Genomic DNA, 17,624 nt, shown 5'->3' on the forward strand with positions numbered 1-17,624 from the left:
GCCCTTCTTAGCATTATTTTCCTAGGTTCTCTTCCTGTGAAGTTTCATAATCATGGGGATACATGGAACTGACCCATAGAATTGTTGCTACCATCTTGCTGTATAATGCAACCTTATGACTACTATCTGCTTCCTAGTGCTCATAATTGCATGGCTATGACGGGTAAAAGTAAGGCCCAAGAATTCCAACCAACTTAAGGACAGCCTGCAATCAGAGTACTAATCATATATTTGTTGAGCCTATAACAATGTTTAATTGAAATTGCTATTCCTTCCCAAGACCACTGAGACAGATATAGAAGATTATCTCCCTACGCACTAGTTAAACCACTATGCAACAGATACAGTGGAAGCCATAGAAAATTAGTAGTATGATACACCTGGTATTGATACTAATTACAAATTGATGCTGCATATTAAACAATGTTAAATAGTGCTAATCCATATATAACCTGCGGAAATATGTACAATCAGTTCAGGTTGATACTTATACATGACATTATGTTTGCTTAATCAATGGGATATGCCAGATAGGTTTTGTAGATGGACCCATAGATCTTTCTCACCTATAAAGTCTTCCTTACCACAGGTTTGAGTAGGTCTCAAGAGGGGTGACATCAAGATTAAGAGTGCCCAAGGCTACTGTAAAGGGAAATCCATACACCCAGGAAGATATATCAATATCAATATCTAAGACTGAAGTTTCCTATTTTGTACCGATAATTCCTAAGAGCAAAACACGCCCTCTCATTTGATAGCTTGCCACCTTCTGGAATGGATGATGACAAGCTTGACGAGCTTTGTGTCACCTCCCCCCAGATGGGGTGACAAGTGCGGAATGTATAATTATGGTACAGCCAGAGACCCCCCCCCCCCCACTGGAATGGTGGAGGGCCCAGTCATAGAGCTCAGGCTATTACAGACCTTGGCTGAGTCAGAAATCTGATGGCTGACATAACTGGGAGCTTACTGGAAAAGTATGGCCTAGTTTGTAGCCCGGATTGAGGCCTAAATAAGCTAAATTAGGAAAAGTTAGGTCAATAGATATGGAAACAAAATGGAGGATTTCAGCACAAGATGGAAGCCGTATCTGTTACAAAGTGGAATTTTCTCTAATGTAAATTAGAAAAACAAGTTGAGAAAAGAGGGGAGGGAAACTTTCCTGTGAGCAAGATTGTGGTCAGACAGTTTGGAATTTACATTAGAGTCAATGGAATGCATTGGTTTTCTATGTACTCCCACTAGCACTACCTGATTACTGTATATTGCTGATTTGAAATGGGTATTGTCATGAAATGCTGCTGTTGTTCTGTTTTTTTTTTTCCTTTTTGTTTCTTTATTTGCCATGGATTATTGTTACTTTTGGTTTTTCCTTTTTGTTTTGTGTTATGCTTGGAAAACTTTAATAAAAATATGAAACAGAGAAAGGAAGAATAAAAACAGAACCTAGGCAGTCTCACACATAATGTATGAGTCCCCTCCAGACTACTACATTTCACACAATTATTTGAAATTCCAGCCCATACTTTGCTTACCAAATTGAGATGCATGTGTGCCCTATGTAGCATTTTATTATGCATCTTATTGAGTTAAGCACTCTCTACTAGATCCTCTCCCCAACTACTTCTTTCTATATGTCTTTCTCCAAATATTCCTCTCCTCTGGATGACATAAGGAAAATGCATGAGATAAATCTGTATACAATGAAGGCAGTGCATGGCTGCACATCTTTCTCATTTATATTCATTAGGGCTATCCTTAATGAATTGAGAAACACTGCAATAAATATTAGAAGCAAATGCCATTTTGCATCTTTTTTTTTTTTTTACTGATGCATGATGGCACTTCCTATATTTTCCAGCCTATCTTGGAACCAGGATCTTGCGCAATCTCAAAAAACAAAGGTGCTATGATCCTCATAGAACCCTATTGACACAGGCAATCTCATTCCATTTTCTTCAGGAACGCCTGGTGGAAGAGCCCACAAGACTAAAGGTATCTCCAAACGCGGTTATTCAGAAACAGGGAACCCTACTCCATCAGTCTCCTGTGTTCAGCTTAAAGTCTGAATGTTAAGTTCCAGTTAGTATCAATCATCTTTAGACTTACCACATAAAATTCAGCAAGTTATTTTAAGCAAGAAAACCTTTGACAAGGAAATCTATGGAGTTCAGACAGAAATCTCAATCTTTATAATTGCCCTACTGTTCTTCTGAAGTACCTTTTACACCTATCCCATGGAGGTCTTATCAGTGAAGATGCATCTCAGTGCCATATCAGCATACCATGGTATAGTTAATGATTTGCCTGTCTCGATGTTCGAGAGGATTCCTCATACAAGACAGCCTACTCAGGATCCACCAGTGCCACTGACCAAGCTGACCTATTAATCGAAAATTGGGTTAAAGCCCAGCAAATTAGTGTAGTGGCAATAGCAAGGGCTCACTTAAGATCAACATTTTTTAGAAGAAACCTTCAAAGCAGCAACATGGTCTTCCTCATGCAAATTTACATTTCACTACTGACTGCATCACACATCCAGGAGAATGGGCTTTTGGTCAAGCACTATTGGTCAAACTACTTACTTAACTACATCCACGATAGATAAAAGGCAGTTGCTCAGAGCCGTTACTGACCATGAATCACATATTTCAAAATAATTCCCTGAAATACAGGTGTATAGATTCAAAGCCAGGAATGGCAACATGTGAGAAGAATTAAGCATGCTCTGAAGCTTTATTTAAGTTCATTTTGCACTCTTAAAATGATAGTGGAAACTTATGATGTATAGGTGCAGTGGGGATACAAGTGTATTGCTACTAAATGGGCATACACAAGATGTGTCTCTTTTCTATACATATGGTGTGCAATTACTAGAACATTCTATATTTTAATTTCTCTGACTCAACACAACTTGAATACATAGTATTACACACATCAGGTGCAACATCTTGTCTTCTCAAACTTCAGCTGTGTAAAATGTACCCTGTATGGCAACTTTGAGTAATTGAAAGATGTTAGTATATCTGAAAACACAAATCTAAAGTTTTAGTTGCCAAATCCAGAAAACAGCATTGCTATTCTTTCTCCCCACCCCCTCCCCTTAAGAACTCTGGATAGGGCCTCTATTCCTTTATCCCTAAAATCAGATTTTTCTTCTGTACAGGGTACTTGCCCATCCTCTCAGTCCAGAAAAGCATTGGGAGAAACAGAAAAATAAACACAAATTGCCGATTGGTATGCAACATCACCGTAACATACAATATATTAGCTAGTGAAAATCCAATGAGATCTACAGCAAGACATATTTTGTAGAAGTCAAACATGCCAAAAGCTAACAAGAGTATTCTTAGATTCCATATGAACCACATTTTATTCATAAATATTAATGCCAAATGGAAATATAAATATATTTATTATAACAATTTTGTATCTTGCCCCTTCACCAAAGAGAGGAGAAACCTGTCAAATTAAGCTGTATATGAATTGGACTATCCCAAGGTCCAATCCATAGCACTGCAAGGTGGGGGGGGACCCAGTTTCACATTCCTTCTCTGTCAGGCCCATGTGCATCACAGAAGTGGCATACTCAGGGGTCAGGAAGGGAAGAAGAGAACATAGCCCTAATCTATCCACAAAAAGTTCACCAGGTACACCTCAGAAGGCTAGCAAGGATACAAAAAGTTCCCCAGGCAAGTCATATGGCAAAGTGAGGGTGGGGGAAGAAAACTACAAAGTGATGGTAGTAAAAAGAGAGAAAAGTACAAGAAATGCTGCTGATACTGAGCACAGTATACCCAAGTGGGTGATGTCATCTGATGGGACAAAGATGGAACAACCATTTTGGAGTCCAAAATTAGCTTCAAGAAGCTTCTGAGCATGCTTAGCACTTCCAACATGTTGCCACCTCTTTGCTGGTACTTCAGTTCATGTGTCACTTGGCATCAGTTCTTAGGGGCATAGATATGTTTTACCTTGTCATCTATGGAGAACTCCCATTACATGTAGATAAATTTGCTTTCTCTTAACAAGCAGGACAAATCAGCTACACATGTGGGGTCTCCCCAGCTGAGGATTGCCTTTGAATCACAAGACATAGCTCTGAAAGAGTGCCCCTGTGCTGGATGGAATTATTTTGAATATATGATTCTTGGTCAGTATTGATTCTGAGCAACCAGCTTTTACTTATTTATTTTTCTCGAGTGGATGTAGTTAAGTGAGCAGGTTTCTTCATAGAGCATGACCAAAAGCACTCTCCTAAAAAAACAAAACTCTCTTTCCTGGATGTGTGATCCACTCAGAAGAAAAGCACAAATGCATACAAGAAAAACCATGTTGCTAGTTTGAAGGTTGGAGGGTGGCCAATGCAACGCTGATTAAAAAAAAAAGGTTCCAGAGGAGATCCAGGAAATTATAGACCAGTGAGCCTGACGTAGGTGCCAGGCAAAATGGTAGAGACTACTATAAAGAACAAAATTACAGAATATATTCAAAAGCATGGATTAATGAGACAAATCTAACATGGATTTAGTGAAAGGAAATCTTGCCTCACCAATCTACTACATTTCTTTGAATGAGTGAACAAACATGTGGAAAAGGTGAGCTGATCAATATTGTGTATCTGGATTTTCAAAAGGTGTTTGACAGACTCCAGAGGAAATTGGAGAGTCATGAGATAGGAGGTAGTATCCTATTGTGGATTAAAAATTGGTAAATAGGTAGAAAACAGAGAATAGGGTTAAATGGTCAGTATTCTCAATGGAGAAGGGTAGATAGTGGGGTTCCACAAGGGTCTGTGCTGGGACTGCTGCTTTTTTACATATTTATAAATGATTTAAGAGATGAGAGTAACTAATGAGGTAATTAAATTTGCTGGCGACACAAAGTTATTCAAAGTTGTTAAATCACAAGAGGATTATGAAAAATTACAAGAGGACCTTACAAGACTGGGCATCTAAATGGCAGATGATGTTTAATGTGAGCAAGTGCACAGTGATGCATGCAGAAAAGAAGAACCCGAATTATAGCTATATAATGCAAGGTTCCACTTTAGGAGTCACCAACCAGTAAAGGGATCTAGGTGTCATCGTTGATGATACGTTGAAACCCTCTGCTCAGCATGCAGCTACGAAAGCAAATAGAATCCTATATAATAATTCTCACCTCCAACGTTCTATGACTCTGGCTACCTGTGTTCGTGACTTCTTCGGAGTTGGTTTGCTAGGCTCCATAGCACAGGCTGACGACACCGTAGCCATTATGAAGTCAACATCAGAACCCGTGAAAAAAAAAAAAAGTCAACAGCTGCCCTCCCGACTTACCGCTGTTGCTCAAGCCTGCCTGCCTTGCAAATTAGCCGCCCTCCTGGTTAATGAGTGATGAGACACGAAAGCGAAAAGCAACAGAGAATAAACAACAACAAAACAATCAAGAACCACGCCGCAAAAAGAACTTCCACAACGCCCTTCCATGCTGCCACAGCAACCCTCAAACATCGCAAACACCCTCTCCACACATACCAGCAGAGAAAAACAAGGTCCTGCACGCACCTGTGCCGCCATAAAGACAGACTCCCCTATAAAGTAACAGGTTACTGGGTGGCTGGGTGGGGGAGGGAATCCTGAGACCAGAGAGGAGAGGGGCAGGGGGAGGGGATCCTGAGACCAGAGGGGAGGGGGTCCTAAGACCTGAGGGTGGAGGCCTGAGACCTGAGAGGGTGAGGAGGGGAGGAGGGGGGTCCTCATACCAGAGGGAGGGGGTCCTCATACCAGAGAGGGAGGGGGTCCTGAGACTACAGAGGTGGGGGGGAGGTATCTCTGTCACACACAAACCCTCTCACACACACTCTCTCTCACAGTCAGTGTCTTTCTCTCACTCTCACACACTGTCTCTCACACACTCTATCACATTCACTCTCTATGTGTCACACAGTCACTCTCACACACTCGGTCTCACAGAGTCTGTATATCACACACACACTCTCTCACACATAGTGTATCTGGGTGAAACACACTCTCTCTCACACACACTCACTGTGTCTCACATACGCACTCACACACACTCTCATTCTAACACACACACTCTCATTCTAACACACACACTCTCTCTCTCACAGACACACTCACACTCAGACTCACTCTCTCTGTCACACACACACTCTCTCACAAAGCCACTCTCACACACACTCTCTCAAACATACACGCTCCGAGGAAAACCTTGCTAGCGCCTGTTTCATTTGTGTCAGAAACGGGCCTTTTTTTTTTTTTACTAGTGTTATATATTATTAGGAAAGGAATGGAAAACTTATTGCCTTTGTATCACTCTATGGTGCGACCGCACCTCGAGTATTGTGTACAATTCTGGTCACTGTATCTCAAAAAAGATGTAGTATAATTAGAACAGGTACAGAGAAGGGCAACGAAAATGATAAAAGGGATGGGATGACTTCCCTATTAGGAAAGGCTAAAGAGGCTAGGGCTCTTCAGCTTGGAGAAAAGACAGCTGAAGGGTGATATGATAGAGGTCTATAAAATAATGAGTGGAACGGATAGATGTGAATTGCTTGTTTACTCTTTCCAAAAATACTAGGACTAGGGGGAGCACAATGAAGCTACAAATTAGTACATTTAAAAATAATCAGAGAAAATATTTCTTCACTCAACGTGTAATTAAACTCTAGAATTCATTGCCGAAGAATGTAGTAAAAGCAGTTAGCTTAGCGGGTTTAAAAAGGTTTGGATGGCTTCCTAAAGGAAGAGTCCATAGATCATTATTAAAATGGACTTGGGAAAAATCCACTGCTTATTTCCAGGATAAGCAGCATAAATTGTATTCTACTGTTTTGGGATCTTGCCAGGTACTTGTGACCAGAATTGGCCATTGTTGGAAACAGGATACTGGGCTTAATGGACCTTCAGTCTGTTTCAATATGTCAATACTTCTATACTTATGTAGAATATTATGTGAGTCCCTGGTGATGCCATTGCACAAATTTGGTGGGCCTTAACCCTATTTTGGATTCAAAGGTGAGTCTGGTCTTAGCAAAATGAATAGGGGCAATGGACTTGATATACCACCTTTCTGTGGTTACAATCAAAGCAGTTTACTTATTTTGTACCTAGGGCAATGGAGGGTTAAGAGACTTGCCCAGAATCACAAGGAGTGGAAAGAATTAAAGTCTATTCCCCAGGTTCCCAGGCCACTGCACTAACCACTAGTGTACTCTACACACTCTACTACCCCGTTAAACTATTGTTCTGTTAGAAATGACCAATCCAGGTCACAAGATATAAAATGCTGTATTGACTTTGTGTTTTGGCTTGTATAGATAGATCTTGCCCTTTCAGAATTCAAGGTATAGAGTAGCTTTTCTCCTGGGTCAGTGAAAGTGTTAGGACAGATGACCAGCTACACTGAGGTGCTGATATGGAAAAGCAAAACTAATTTTGGTGGAAAGTTATGATGTGTTCTATGTGTTACCCTATTTGGGAAATAAATGTGTATATAGTGCATGACACCAGCACGGAATTTTCTAAAGGAAGTTATTGCTATTAAAAAAAAACAAAGTGCTTGAATGATGAAGCACCTTGGTTCAAAGGTTGGCTTCATCAATTTAGCCAGGACTACAATTTAAGTACCATGGCACTGGTGGATTCTGAGTAGGTGGTCTTGTATGAGGAATACTCTCAAACATGGAGACAAGCAAATCATTAATCACATTGTGATATGCTGATAAGGCACTTAGGAGAACCGTCACTCATGTCTTAAGACCTCTATGGGTTAGAGTGGAAAAGTACTTGAGAAAACGTGTAGAAAGACATTTAAATATTTAGATTTCTGGCTGCATGCCTGATACCAAATCTTTTCCACTAAAAAAAAGCTATGGATTCCCTTGCGGAAAACTTTCTTGCTGAAAATAAAATTTGTTGAATTTATATGGTAATTCTAAAGAAGATTGATACTAAATGGAGCTTAACATCCAAACTGCCAAAGCCAAACAATGGAGACTGGGATGTAGTAGGGTTCCGTGTTTCCGAGTAACCAGGTTTGAAGACATCTTTAATGTTGTGTGTTCTTGATCAATAGTTTCTGTGCCATAGCACTCTATGTTGAGTTTGCTGGCTACTAGATATACTGGAGAATATGCATATGTGATATCTCACACCCAGTCTATTGCTAGGGCATCGTATGCTATCCTGTTCGTCTGGTCTCCTGGTGAACAGAAGTGAGGTATCTTCTTGCTTTCATTTGCTGTAGAAAGGTCCATGTAGTGTTTTCACTATTTTGTGAAATAATCAGTCTGCTACTTATAGTATCCGCTACTACTACTTATTTCCATAGGGCTACTTGACATACACAGCACTGTAACCAGAGAGCATGCATCAATTACATGACTTGACCGAGTTTACCATTATTTGATTCTGCTTATGTATACATACATGGTTTTCAGGTCCTTTCCTATTACTATTACCTGATCCCAACTTCAAGTTGCTTCAGGAGAGAATGCTCCCATGCCTCCCCATTTAGTAGCTACATGATAGTCTATGTGCTAGAATAGCCCTGTTTTGAAGCTGATTTTCAGTGCTATAAAGTATTGACTAAGTCCAATTGATTAATATGAAGCCTTTTTTTGTTCTTTTCCTGACCAGTAGTACCCTTGTGTGTGTTGGGACAGAAGATAGGCTAACAGACGACCACAAGCACCCCTTTACAGCTGTTTTGAAAGAAATAGCACATTTGATCTTGAGAGGAAGAGAGACCTCAGCAACCACAATGGAGACATTTTTCATGACTAAAATGTTTCATGACTAAAACCTCTCTCCTTTTTCTTATGTATTGCTTTTGCATTTGGTGTACCACTGAAGACAGTTCCCCAACCATTTAATGTAGTAATGCTGAGATTGTTGAAAGGGGAGAACCTGAAAAAGGTTGAGAGGATATGTCCAAAGTATGGTTACTAGATGATTTGAGAGAATGACCTTTTGTAAGAGACTATAAATTGATGGCATTGAAATGATCTCATAAGAAGACAAACAGAGAACAGACTTTAGATGCCATCCCCCAATATTCAAAGCTATTTAACTGGCCAGACACAGCCGCTGACCAGTTAAAATAATCTCTCAGCTCCTAACCACAGATATTCAGTGGGAGATAACTGGTTGTCTCCTGCTAAAGATCTGGTTAGCGACATAGCCATTTAGGTGCAGATATTCAGTGCTTAACCAGCTATGCTCAGCGGCTGCATAAATTGCAGAGCCAACGGTTAAAATAGGCTGCATAAATAGCAGTTAATTGGTTCAGCTTAACTGGTTAACTTTTTAGCAGTTAAACCCCCCCCCCCCTGAATATTCAATGCCACTTGCCAGAAATGGCCTGCTTTAATGCCAGCAGCATACAGCTAAAGCGCTGCCCATCACCAGCTGAATAGCGGGCCCTATGCTTCAGAATCTGTATATTATCTTGCTGCTAATTTTTTTCCAAATGTCTGACAAGTTTAGTGTTGGCTCTGTCCTATTTATTTTTGTTCTGCTGCATATAATGAAACTTCTAGGAAGGATAAGGTTTTGCTAGACAGATACTGAACGTGGGATAATGTATCAGAAACCCTATCCATTTTAGGGTGTGAATGGAGACTTAAGTCATGTGGTTTGGATTTCTTGCTTCTTGGTATTGTCAGATAGACACCTACAGTGAAGACTGCTTAATCAATCCCCTTTGTCCAGGAAGGGGAGAATTGTTGCTAGACACAGAATTCAACATTTCTCTTCCAAGAGGAATTTATTGAGGTCTCTGTGATCCAGTAGTGGAATCACCTAGTTTTTTTGGTTTGATGTACTTGTTAAAAGTCTGTATCTTTGTGGAGGGGCCTAATCTATTACTCTCTGGTGCACAAGTGTCTGTTTTTTTAAAGTCTTTGAACAGTACTCAGGGTGGTCTGATGGGCTGGGGAGGAACCATACCCAAACTCTGTCCCCAATTATTTTCAGAGCCCAGTGGTCCCCTCTGATCTGGGTTCATATGCTGAGGTTTAAGTAGACAGGCAGCTAATCCTTGTCTCTCTGCTAAAATACAAAATGATGCAAATTATTTTGGCTTATTGTCTGAGGTTTTTGTTGCCTGTCCCTTTGCCTGTTATTGCTGCAGTTCCATTTGTTGTATTTGAATAGTATTGTCTCATATATCAAGAAAAAAGTGGTTGCCTTGCCATTAAGATCTGTAGGATAAGCACAGTGATCCTTCATACTATTTTTCACCTTTTCTCCAAAGAAGCTATCCCCTATACATAGAACACATTACAAGAGGACCTTACAAAACTGGGAGACTGGGTGTCTAAAAGGCAGATGACATTTAATGTCAACAAGTGCAAAGTGATGCATGTGGGAAAGAGGAACCCGAACTATAGCTACGTAATGCAAGGTTCCATGTTAGGAGTCAACGACCAAGAAAGGGATCGTGGTGTTGTTGTTGATACATTGAAACCCTCTGCTCAGTGTGCTGCGGTGGCTAAGAAAGCAAATAGAATGTTAGGTATTATTAGGACAGGAATGGAAAACAAAAGTGAGGACATTATAATGTCCTTGTATTGGTCCAGGGTGCAACCGCACCTCAAATATTGTGTTCAACTCTGGTCACCGCATCTTAAAAAAGATATAGTGGAATTAGAAAAGGTACAGAGAAGGGTGACGAAAATGATAAAGGGGATGGGATGACTTCCCTATGAAGAAAGGCTGAAGTGTCTAGGGCTCTTCAGCTTGGAGAAAAGACGTCCAAGGGGAGATATGATGGAGGTCTATAAAATGAGTGGAGTGGAACTTGTTTGTAGGTTGGTACAATAAATTATGATCCTGAGAGCCAAGAGTACACAGTGGGGCATATTTTAGTAAGAGACAATAAAGATATAAGGGTCATTGTGATGCCAAATTTTTAACCACCAGTAAAACTAGCCTATATGTAATGTGATGAGCAATGGGAAGTCAATGAGGTGACTTCAGGAGCAGTGTTATGTGGTCATGTAATGTTTTCAAATTGCAATGTGCTTCTAGGAAGAGGTAAAGGGTCTGATGGGGATTCTGTGGAGAGCTTATACTCTGATGTTGTTAGATTCAAGTTGTGTGATTCTTCCTAATTTATTTTCAGAAGAATAGTAGGAGTCCTCTACAGTCTTACTAGTTAACATTCCTGGGGATTTTTTTGTTACCTAATAATAGCTTAAGAGTCTATACAGGTTTAATTTTTGGTGAGCTCCATAAACTAGGATCTGGCAATTTCTGTTTGGGACAGAAATTTGGCTGGTGTACCTTTGAATTATTCATGAAGTCTTGAAACATCTGCACCATGACAGTTGGTTCTCTTTCAGTTAGTACCAATTTGGACACTGATATGGGAGAATTATCCACTTCTAGCATTAACATTGTTTAAGGAGAAAGGACTTCATCAGTTTCTTTGCCAGTATTTGTCAGATTCTAAGTGCTATGATGCTGAAATACCATTGATATTTGGGCAGAGTTTTGTTCCTCCATGCCAATATATTGACCTTGAATCTGTGCTGTCTCCTTTTGCCCATTGTCTGCACATATATCATGGCACTGATGTTCCACATCTACACTGATGCATGTATTGGTGTCAAGGCCCAACACCTAGATTCTGGCACTGATGCTCCATGCTTGTGCACCATGACAAAGTTGTTTCATAGTACTGCCAAAACTGTGCTTTATAGATTTGGGACAGAATAGTATTTTTTTTTTGTTGTTGTTCTTTTGCCCTTACTTCTTTGTGGAAGAGCAGTCCCTGGCTAGACAAGTGGGTTTCTGAAGTCACTGTGTCCAGGAGATATAGTCTGCATCTAGTCTTTTTTTTTTCCAAGTGGCTACCTTTTGTTGTGAAGGACTTTTCCTTTCCCTCTTGTAGATACAACAACTAGGAATTGTGCCAGCCTGTGCTCTTTGAAACCTGAGGGCATCCTGCCACAATAGTAGCAGTTTTCTTTATCATATATAGGGCCCAGATAGGGGACACACACTCTCTGCATCAGTGAGACCCATATCCATCATAAGCTGAGCATTTTCTGGCTCTTCAAAGATTCATTGAAGACTAATGAAGCTTAAATCAATTTCTACACGCATGACAAGAAAAAAACTGAAGTCTTTAATAAAAATTAGAAAATGTAAAATGTACAAATATACAGGTGGATAGCACAAAGTAAGCAACTTTCCTGTTTGGTAGGTTGAGTGGAAAGAAAAACAGATGTACTAGGTTGGGGAAGCAATGCACAAAACAGCCACCCCTGCTCAATGCCACTGAATATTAACCTCTTATGTAGTTGATTCATCCTGTTAATCAATAGAGAACATCAGCAATACCTTTCATGAATCACTTGAATATTGCAAATTTCTAGGCGTTTCTTATTAAAGTGTTCTGTGTGTTTTTTTTTTTCTTTTTCAAATGCCATAAGAAAGGGTTTTCTTGTAGCCTACTGTGGAACAGACCAAATGCTATTCCAACATACACAACTTTTTTTTTTTTTTGTAAATCTAGTAATGCTCCCAAACATTGGAGAACTACAGTTTCAGAAAAACAATATTCCCTTAATCTTCCCTCCTGCCCAAATAATGTACAAGTATATCAATGAGGTAAAACAGCAAAACTATACTACAGCAAGAAATACAATGTGTTACAAGAACTAATATGAACAAAGCAATTACACAAAAATATTTTAAGAAAAAAAATAACAGTGGCAATTTAGCTGCCATCTGGCTAAAAATAAATGTGCTTCAAAGTGCTGGAGAGAATTCCTTAATTTGCATTGTTTATCCAAGGATATCAGAATGATTTTCATCACATAATCTAAAATAGTACCCCTTCCATTTGAATGTCATATATAATTACACACAAGCATTTGTAAAAATGGCAAACTGCAGTTAATAAATCCCAATATATAAACTGCTCTATTACCAATTTATTTTGTATACTGTATGTTGCATGCTGTAGTTCTTAAAAATTTGTAATCTCAATGATTCCATACCATTTGTAAAAATGTACACATAGAAAAACACAATTTTTTCTAAAGAAATACTTGGATACAATGAAGATATAAGCCAAATAAAAGCAACAATTATGTTATTTATAGGTAAAATTAAAAGGGGCCCATCTACTAAAATGAGTTACATTTTGGGCTTAATGCATTATAATGCAGAATTTTAACAGGCAGCAAGCTCGAAAGTAACACTGCATCGAGAAATGGTGTTTCTGCTATTTATTTCATGCATTGTTAATCAGATTAAAGCATGGTACCTGTTCCCGGTTAACACTTAAGCACTTAGTGTCTCCTATTTAGGTGGTGGTAAGTGGCACTACATTAACTCTGTTTGGAGTGGAATTAAAAGATTGGAAATATTTAGTTGGTTTAGACACATCACTTTTATTTTATGGAGTTCTTTCTTTCCTTTTTCTTATATTTATTTAGATTGTAAACTGCCTTGACATGCATGTCATATTAGGCAGTACACTCTTCAATAGTTGAAATAATAATGTGGTAATATCAGAACTAAGACTGAGAATTGATACAATAGATATACAACTAATTCCCAGATTAAAACAAATTTTTGTTGTGGATTAGATAGAGTGTTAACTTGCACTAAAAACACTAGTGTGCCTATAGTGCAGCTTAGTAAACAAGGCTCTTAGTTATATAGCACATCGCTAAGTACCTCTTTAGAAGAAACTTTCTTTATATGCACTTGAATTTAAAGAAGAAATGACCATTTTAAAGTATAAATTAAAAAAAAAAAAAAAAAAAAAACAGACTGATGAGGAAAGAGGTACGACTACAAAAGGTTTGTGCTTACCACTGTTACTTACTGACAGTACACAAAAGTTTTTTTTATTTTGATCTGGATATTAGGCAGTATAGCCAGTTTTTAATAAACTATAAACATCCCACTTGCGTCCCCTCCTCCTCTGCGTTCAGTAACTAATGCCAGGCTGAGTTCACAAACAATGCACATCTCTGAATGTAACTGTGAACAATAATTTAAATTATTTGCATTATCAACTTGTGTGTACAAAATTATCAACAAAAATGTGAAGCAAACTTTTCTTTTATTTATATTCAGGTAAAAACAGCAACCTGATGAAGTAAATTATTGCAGATTTGAGAAATCAGCACATAAAACAGTTGGACAGAGCATTTTTATTTTAAACAGGTGCTTTATCTGTGTCAAAAGACAATGGCTAATCTGTTTCTTCCAAGCTTGCAAAGGGGGACAGGAAAAAAAAAAAAGCTACATAAGAAATTAAGCATGAAGTTAACCAAGAACAAGAAAATATGTGTTTCAACAGGGAATGAATCTGTTGCTTTTCTTTGGAAAAATCCCAAAATAAGACACTCCCTTTACATGAGTCTGAAATGCTCTGGCCATACAATAATAAATACTGGCCAGCCCAGCCTTTTGAAGTCTTCAACTGAATCAAAGAAAATTCTTCCTGGCCTCTGAGGAGGCTGTTGCCTGTAAGCACTGTGTAAACAGTTTATTAATCTCTTGTCAGGGCTGTAGATAATCCTTACTACTACTTTAAAACTAAACTATAAGAAAACATCGACCTAGGTAGAGGGGTTGAATTTATATTTTGACAATATATTTTCATTCAGTAAAATTTAAATTACATCTTAATTTGTGGGAAACCATGAGCTGTGAAAAACCCATGCTAACCAACTAATGTTTCCGAGTGCCGCACACAAAACCTAGATGAATTGCACATTAGACAATACACGGGGAAGGGAAATCAGAGGCAAATGACAGTACACAACTATACGATTGAATTAAACTTTCCAAATACATGTGATTTACTTTCTGTACTTATGTACAAAAGGTGTCTTTGGAGGTGAAAAAAATTGCAGATTAACTAGATGGAGACACACAGCCCAGTATTAAACTGCACAGCGACATTTATTGTTCCAGCCTGAAAAACATCCCTTTCTTTTTTTTTTTTTCTATTTTTTTTCAAATTTCACACAGCAAAGCAAGTTAAAAACTTCACTCATCAAATAAATGATAATTTAAACAAGAACCTGCTAAAGAAAAAAAACTGTCACAACAACTTTTTAGGGCCTGATCATTATAAGTCCTTGGGGCCATTAATGTATATCTCAACCAAGTGTCCTTTTTAATTTTGTTATAATCTGCAAGCTGTTTTTCTACAACAAGAAGGCATGACACATTGCCTTGTCTCAGGTGATACATTTAGAAAAGAAATCATGATTTTTTTTCTTTGTAACAGGCAGACATTTCATGTTTTTCATTGCAATCAGGAAAGATGGAATGATTGCTGCCCTTCTCTTGCAGCTATCAACAGTTTTTCACGCATTATTTCAATGCTTGAATAGTCCGGCAACTTGAGATAGTTCACACAGGTCATAACTGAGGGCAAGAAGTCATCTGGGTTTTCCGTAGACTCAAATGTCTTACGGACAATTGTCAATGGAGGATTCAAACTCCGGAAGCCTGATGGAGCATGAGGAAGAGAAAAGCAACAAGGAAAAAAGATTCAGTGTACTTACTCATCAGTGAAATGACAGGCTATTTAAATTGTGTACAGGAAAATTATTCATGATCTTTTGCTACTATCGAGATCACAGTTCAAAGGTGTTAGTTTCAAAATAAGACTCGCATGTAAATAAGTCTTTGTAAAAGGTTAATCAATCTAAACAAAAGGCACCTTACTTTAAGGAGACTGGTAAGTTTTCAGAGTATGGAGATTCAATGACTTTCTTCACAGTTACAACTGACAGGCTTTAGGGCATTTTACCTGTTCATGCAGTATGTTTCATCAGGGTAGAAAATGAATTAGCTAAGTCTAAACTTAATAGACAGTTCACTTTTAATTACACACTCCTTCCCTGCAGCATGCTGCCTCTGTCTGAGGTCTGCAGTGGCACACTGTCTTCCGACTAGATTAAGGTACCCCCTGGGATCCTTTTTTCTTTATGAGAAGGAAAAGTAGTGAGCCTACTAGGGAACAAAAAGATCCAGAACTAATTTTAAGCAGCATCTGTCACCAAGCTTACTAATCAACAAAATTCACACCATCAGACGTGAAATCTAACAACCTCAAATACTGAAAAAGATGATAACTCTATGAAGAAACACAAACACTAAATATGTGAAAATACCAGTACAGCTGATTTGAAAGAAACATGAATTAACAATGAGTAGCTGTAATAAAAATACTCAACCCACCTCCTACAGGCAGTCTGGGGCTACCAGTAACAAACTGGAGGAAAAGTCTCTGCTGCTCACTGTCAAAACAACTGAGTATCTCAAACAGGAATTTTACAGCTCGACTGAAAAAGAAAAAAAGAAAAAGTGTTCTCTTTACTCAGTAAATTATTGCAAACTTTTTAACCTGTAAAAACAACTCTGTGTATGTTGCAAATTCTTAGACAACCACAACAGTTTGTGTATTGGTCATTTTATTCTGTGATTATCAAGAGGTTCCCCGGGGCATAGTCACTTGACAACTGGATAACAGTTTGGGTTTTTAAGCCACTAAAGTAATTACCTGTCATGTGTGTAGCCATGGTCTGGCCTGCAGCACTCCATCAATGTCTTCACATCCCAAGTGTCTATTCTGCTACCACACAAGAGCTGATCCAACTACATATTAAATACAATTATGTTAAGATAAAATACTTGGTACAAATTATAAATGCAGAGCTAGTTTATGAAATGTAAACATTGAAAACTTGTGTTAAAACCTTTATTTCTTTAGGACAGAAAAATAACATAAAAGTAAATTTCAATGCCATGTTAAAATATATTTAAATGGGACATTAATTTAAAGAATATACTTTGCACCAACATATGTTTCTGGCATCAATGAAGCCTTACATTAAAATACTTACTGCAAACACAGCATAAGAAACTAGATCTACGGCACTTCATTTACCAGAATCATCTTACTTATAGGGGAGCATTATAAATTACAGTGTGTCTAGAACCACCGAAAATCTAGTTTCTGAAACATGAATTGTCAGCTGAGTTGTGATCCAAGAAACATTGGATTTAATTATTTTTCCTATCTCTATGATGAACTCTAGATATTAACATGAATACTTATAATTATGTACAAACCTCCTCGGGGTAGAAATACTGAAGATGACCAAGAGGGAACACAGATTCAAAGCCATCTCTAAAGGAGTCAAACTGTCTCGAAACACCTTCATTCAGTGCCCAATATATTACCAGCTAGAAAAAAAAAACATAACAAAAACAAATTTACAAGGATGTCTATTATATCTCAAAAAATAAACAGGGGGAGGGGCAAGGTGTTGAATTCTTCCAGAAAACTAAGTCCAGGGATCTGATTGAGCATCTTTTGTCCAATCAAAAGAAATGAGCCCTCATTATCAAGATAATTCATTACATCCACCTTATAACCAATTACTACAGCCTCAGACTAAAGGAATGCCAGAAATACAGAAAGAGTTAAAAAAAAATAGGATTCAAATTACAGAATCAACAAAACTAGTTTTTACTACGTGTATACAATAAAACAACTGTAAATTTGCTTAGAGAATATTTAAAATAACTCCAACGCTACTAAAATATTCTCAGGTCATTTAGAAC

The 17,624-nt window shown here is 38.2% G+C and overlaps 1 protein-coding gene across 1 annotated transcript in view; it reads right to left on the minus strand.

Moving 5' to 3' along the window:
* Positions 1-12,124: 12,124 nt before the first annotated feature.
* The window catches only part of TRIP12 (thyroid hormone receptor interactor 12), a 470,187-nt gene continuing 464,687 nt past the window's right edge, over positions 12,125-17,624 (minus strand). The window contains 4 exon segments of the mRNA XM_030216098.1: positions 12,125-15,500; positions 16,236-16,339; positions 16,558-16,652; positions 17,130-17,243. Of these exon segments, the coding sequence (XP_030071958.1) occupies positions 15,304-15,500; positions 16,236-16,339; positions 16,558-16,652; positions 17,130-17,243 (510 nt within the window). The 3' untranslated portion in view covers positions 12,125-15,303.

This window comes from Microcaecilia unicolor, chromosome 10 (assembly GCF_901765095.1).
Source record: "Microcaecilia unicolor chromosome 10, aMicUni1.1, whole genome shotgun sequence".
Lineage (NCBI taxonomy): Eukaryota > Metazoa > Chordata > Amphibia > Gymnophiona > Siphonopidae > Microcaecilia > Microcaecilia unicolor.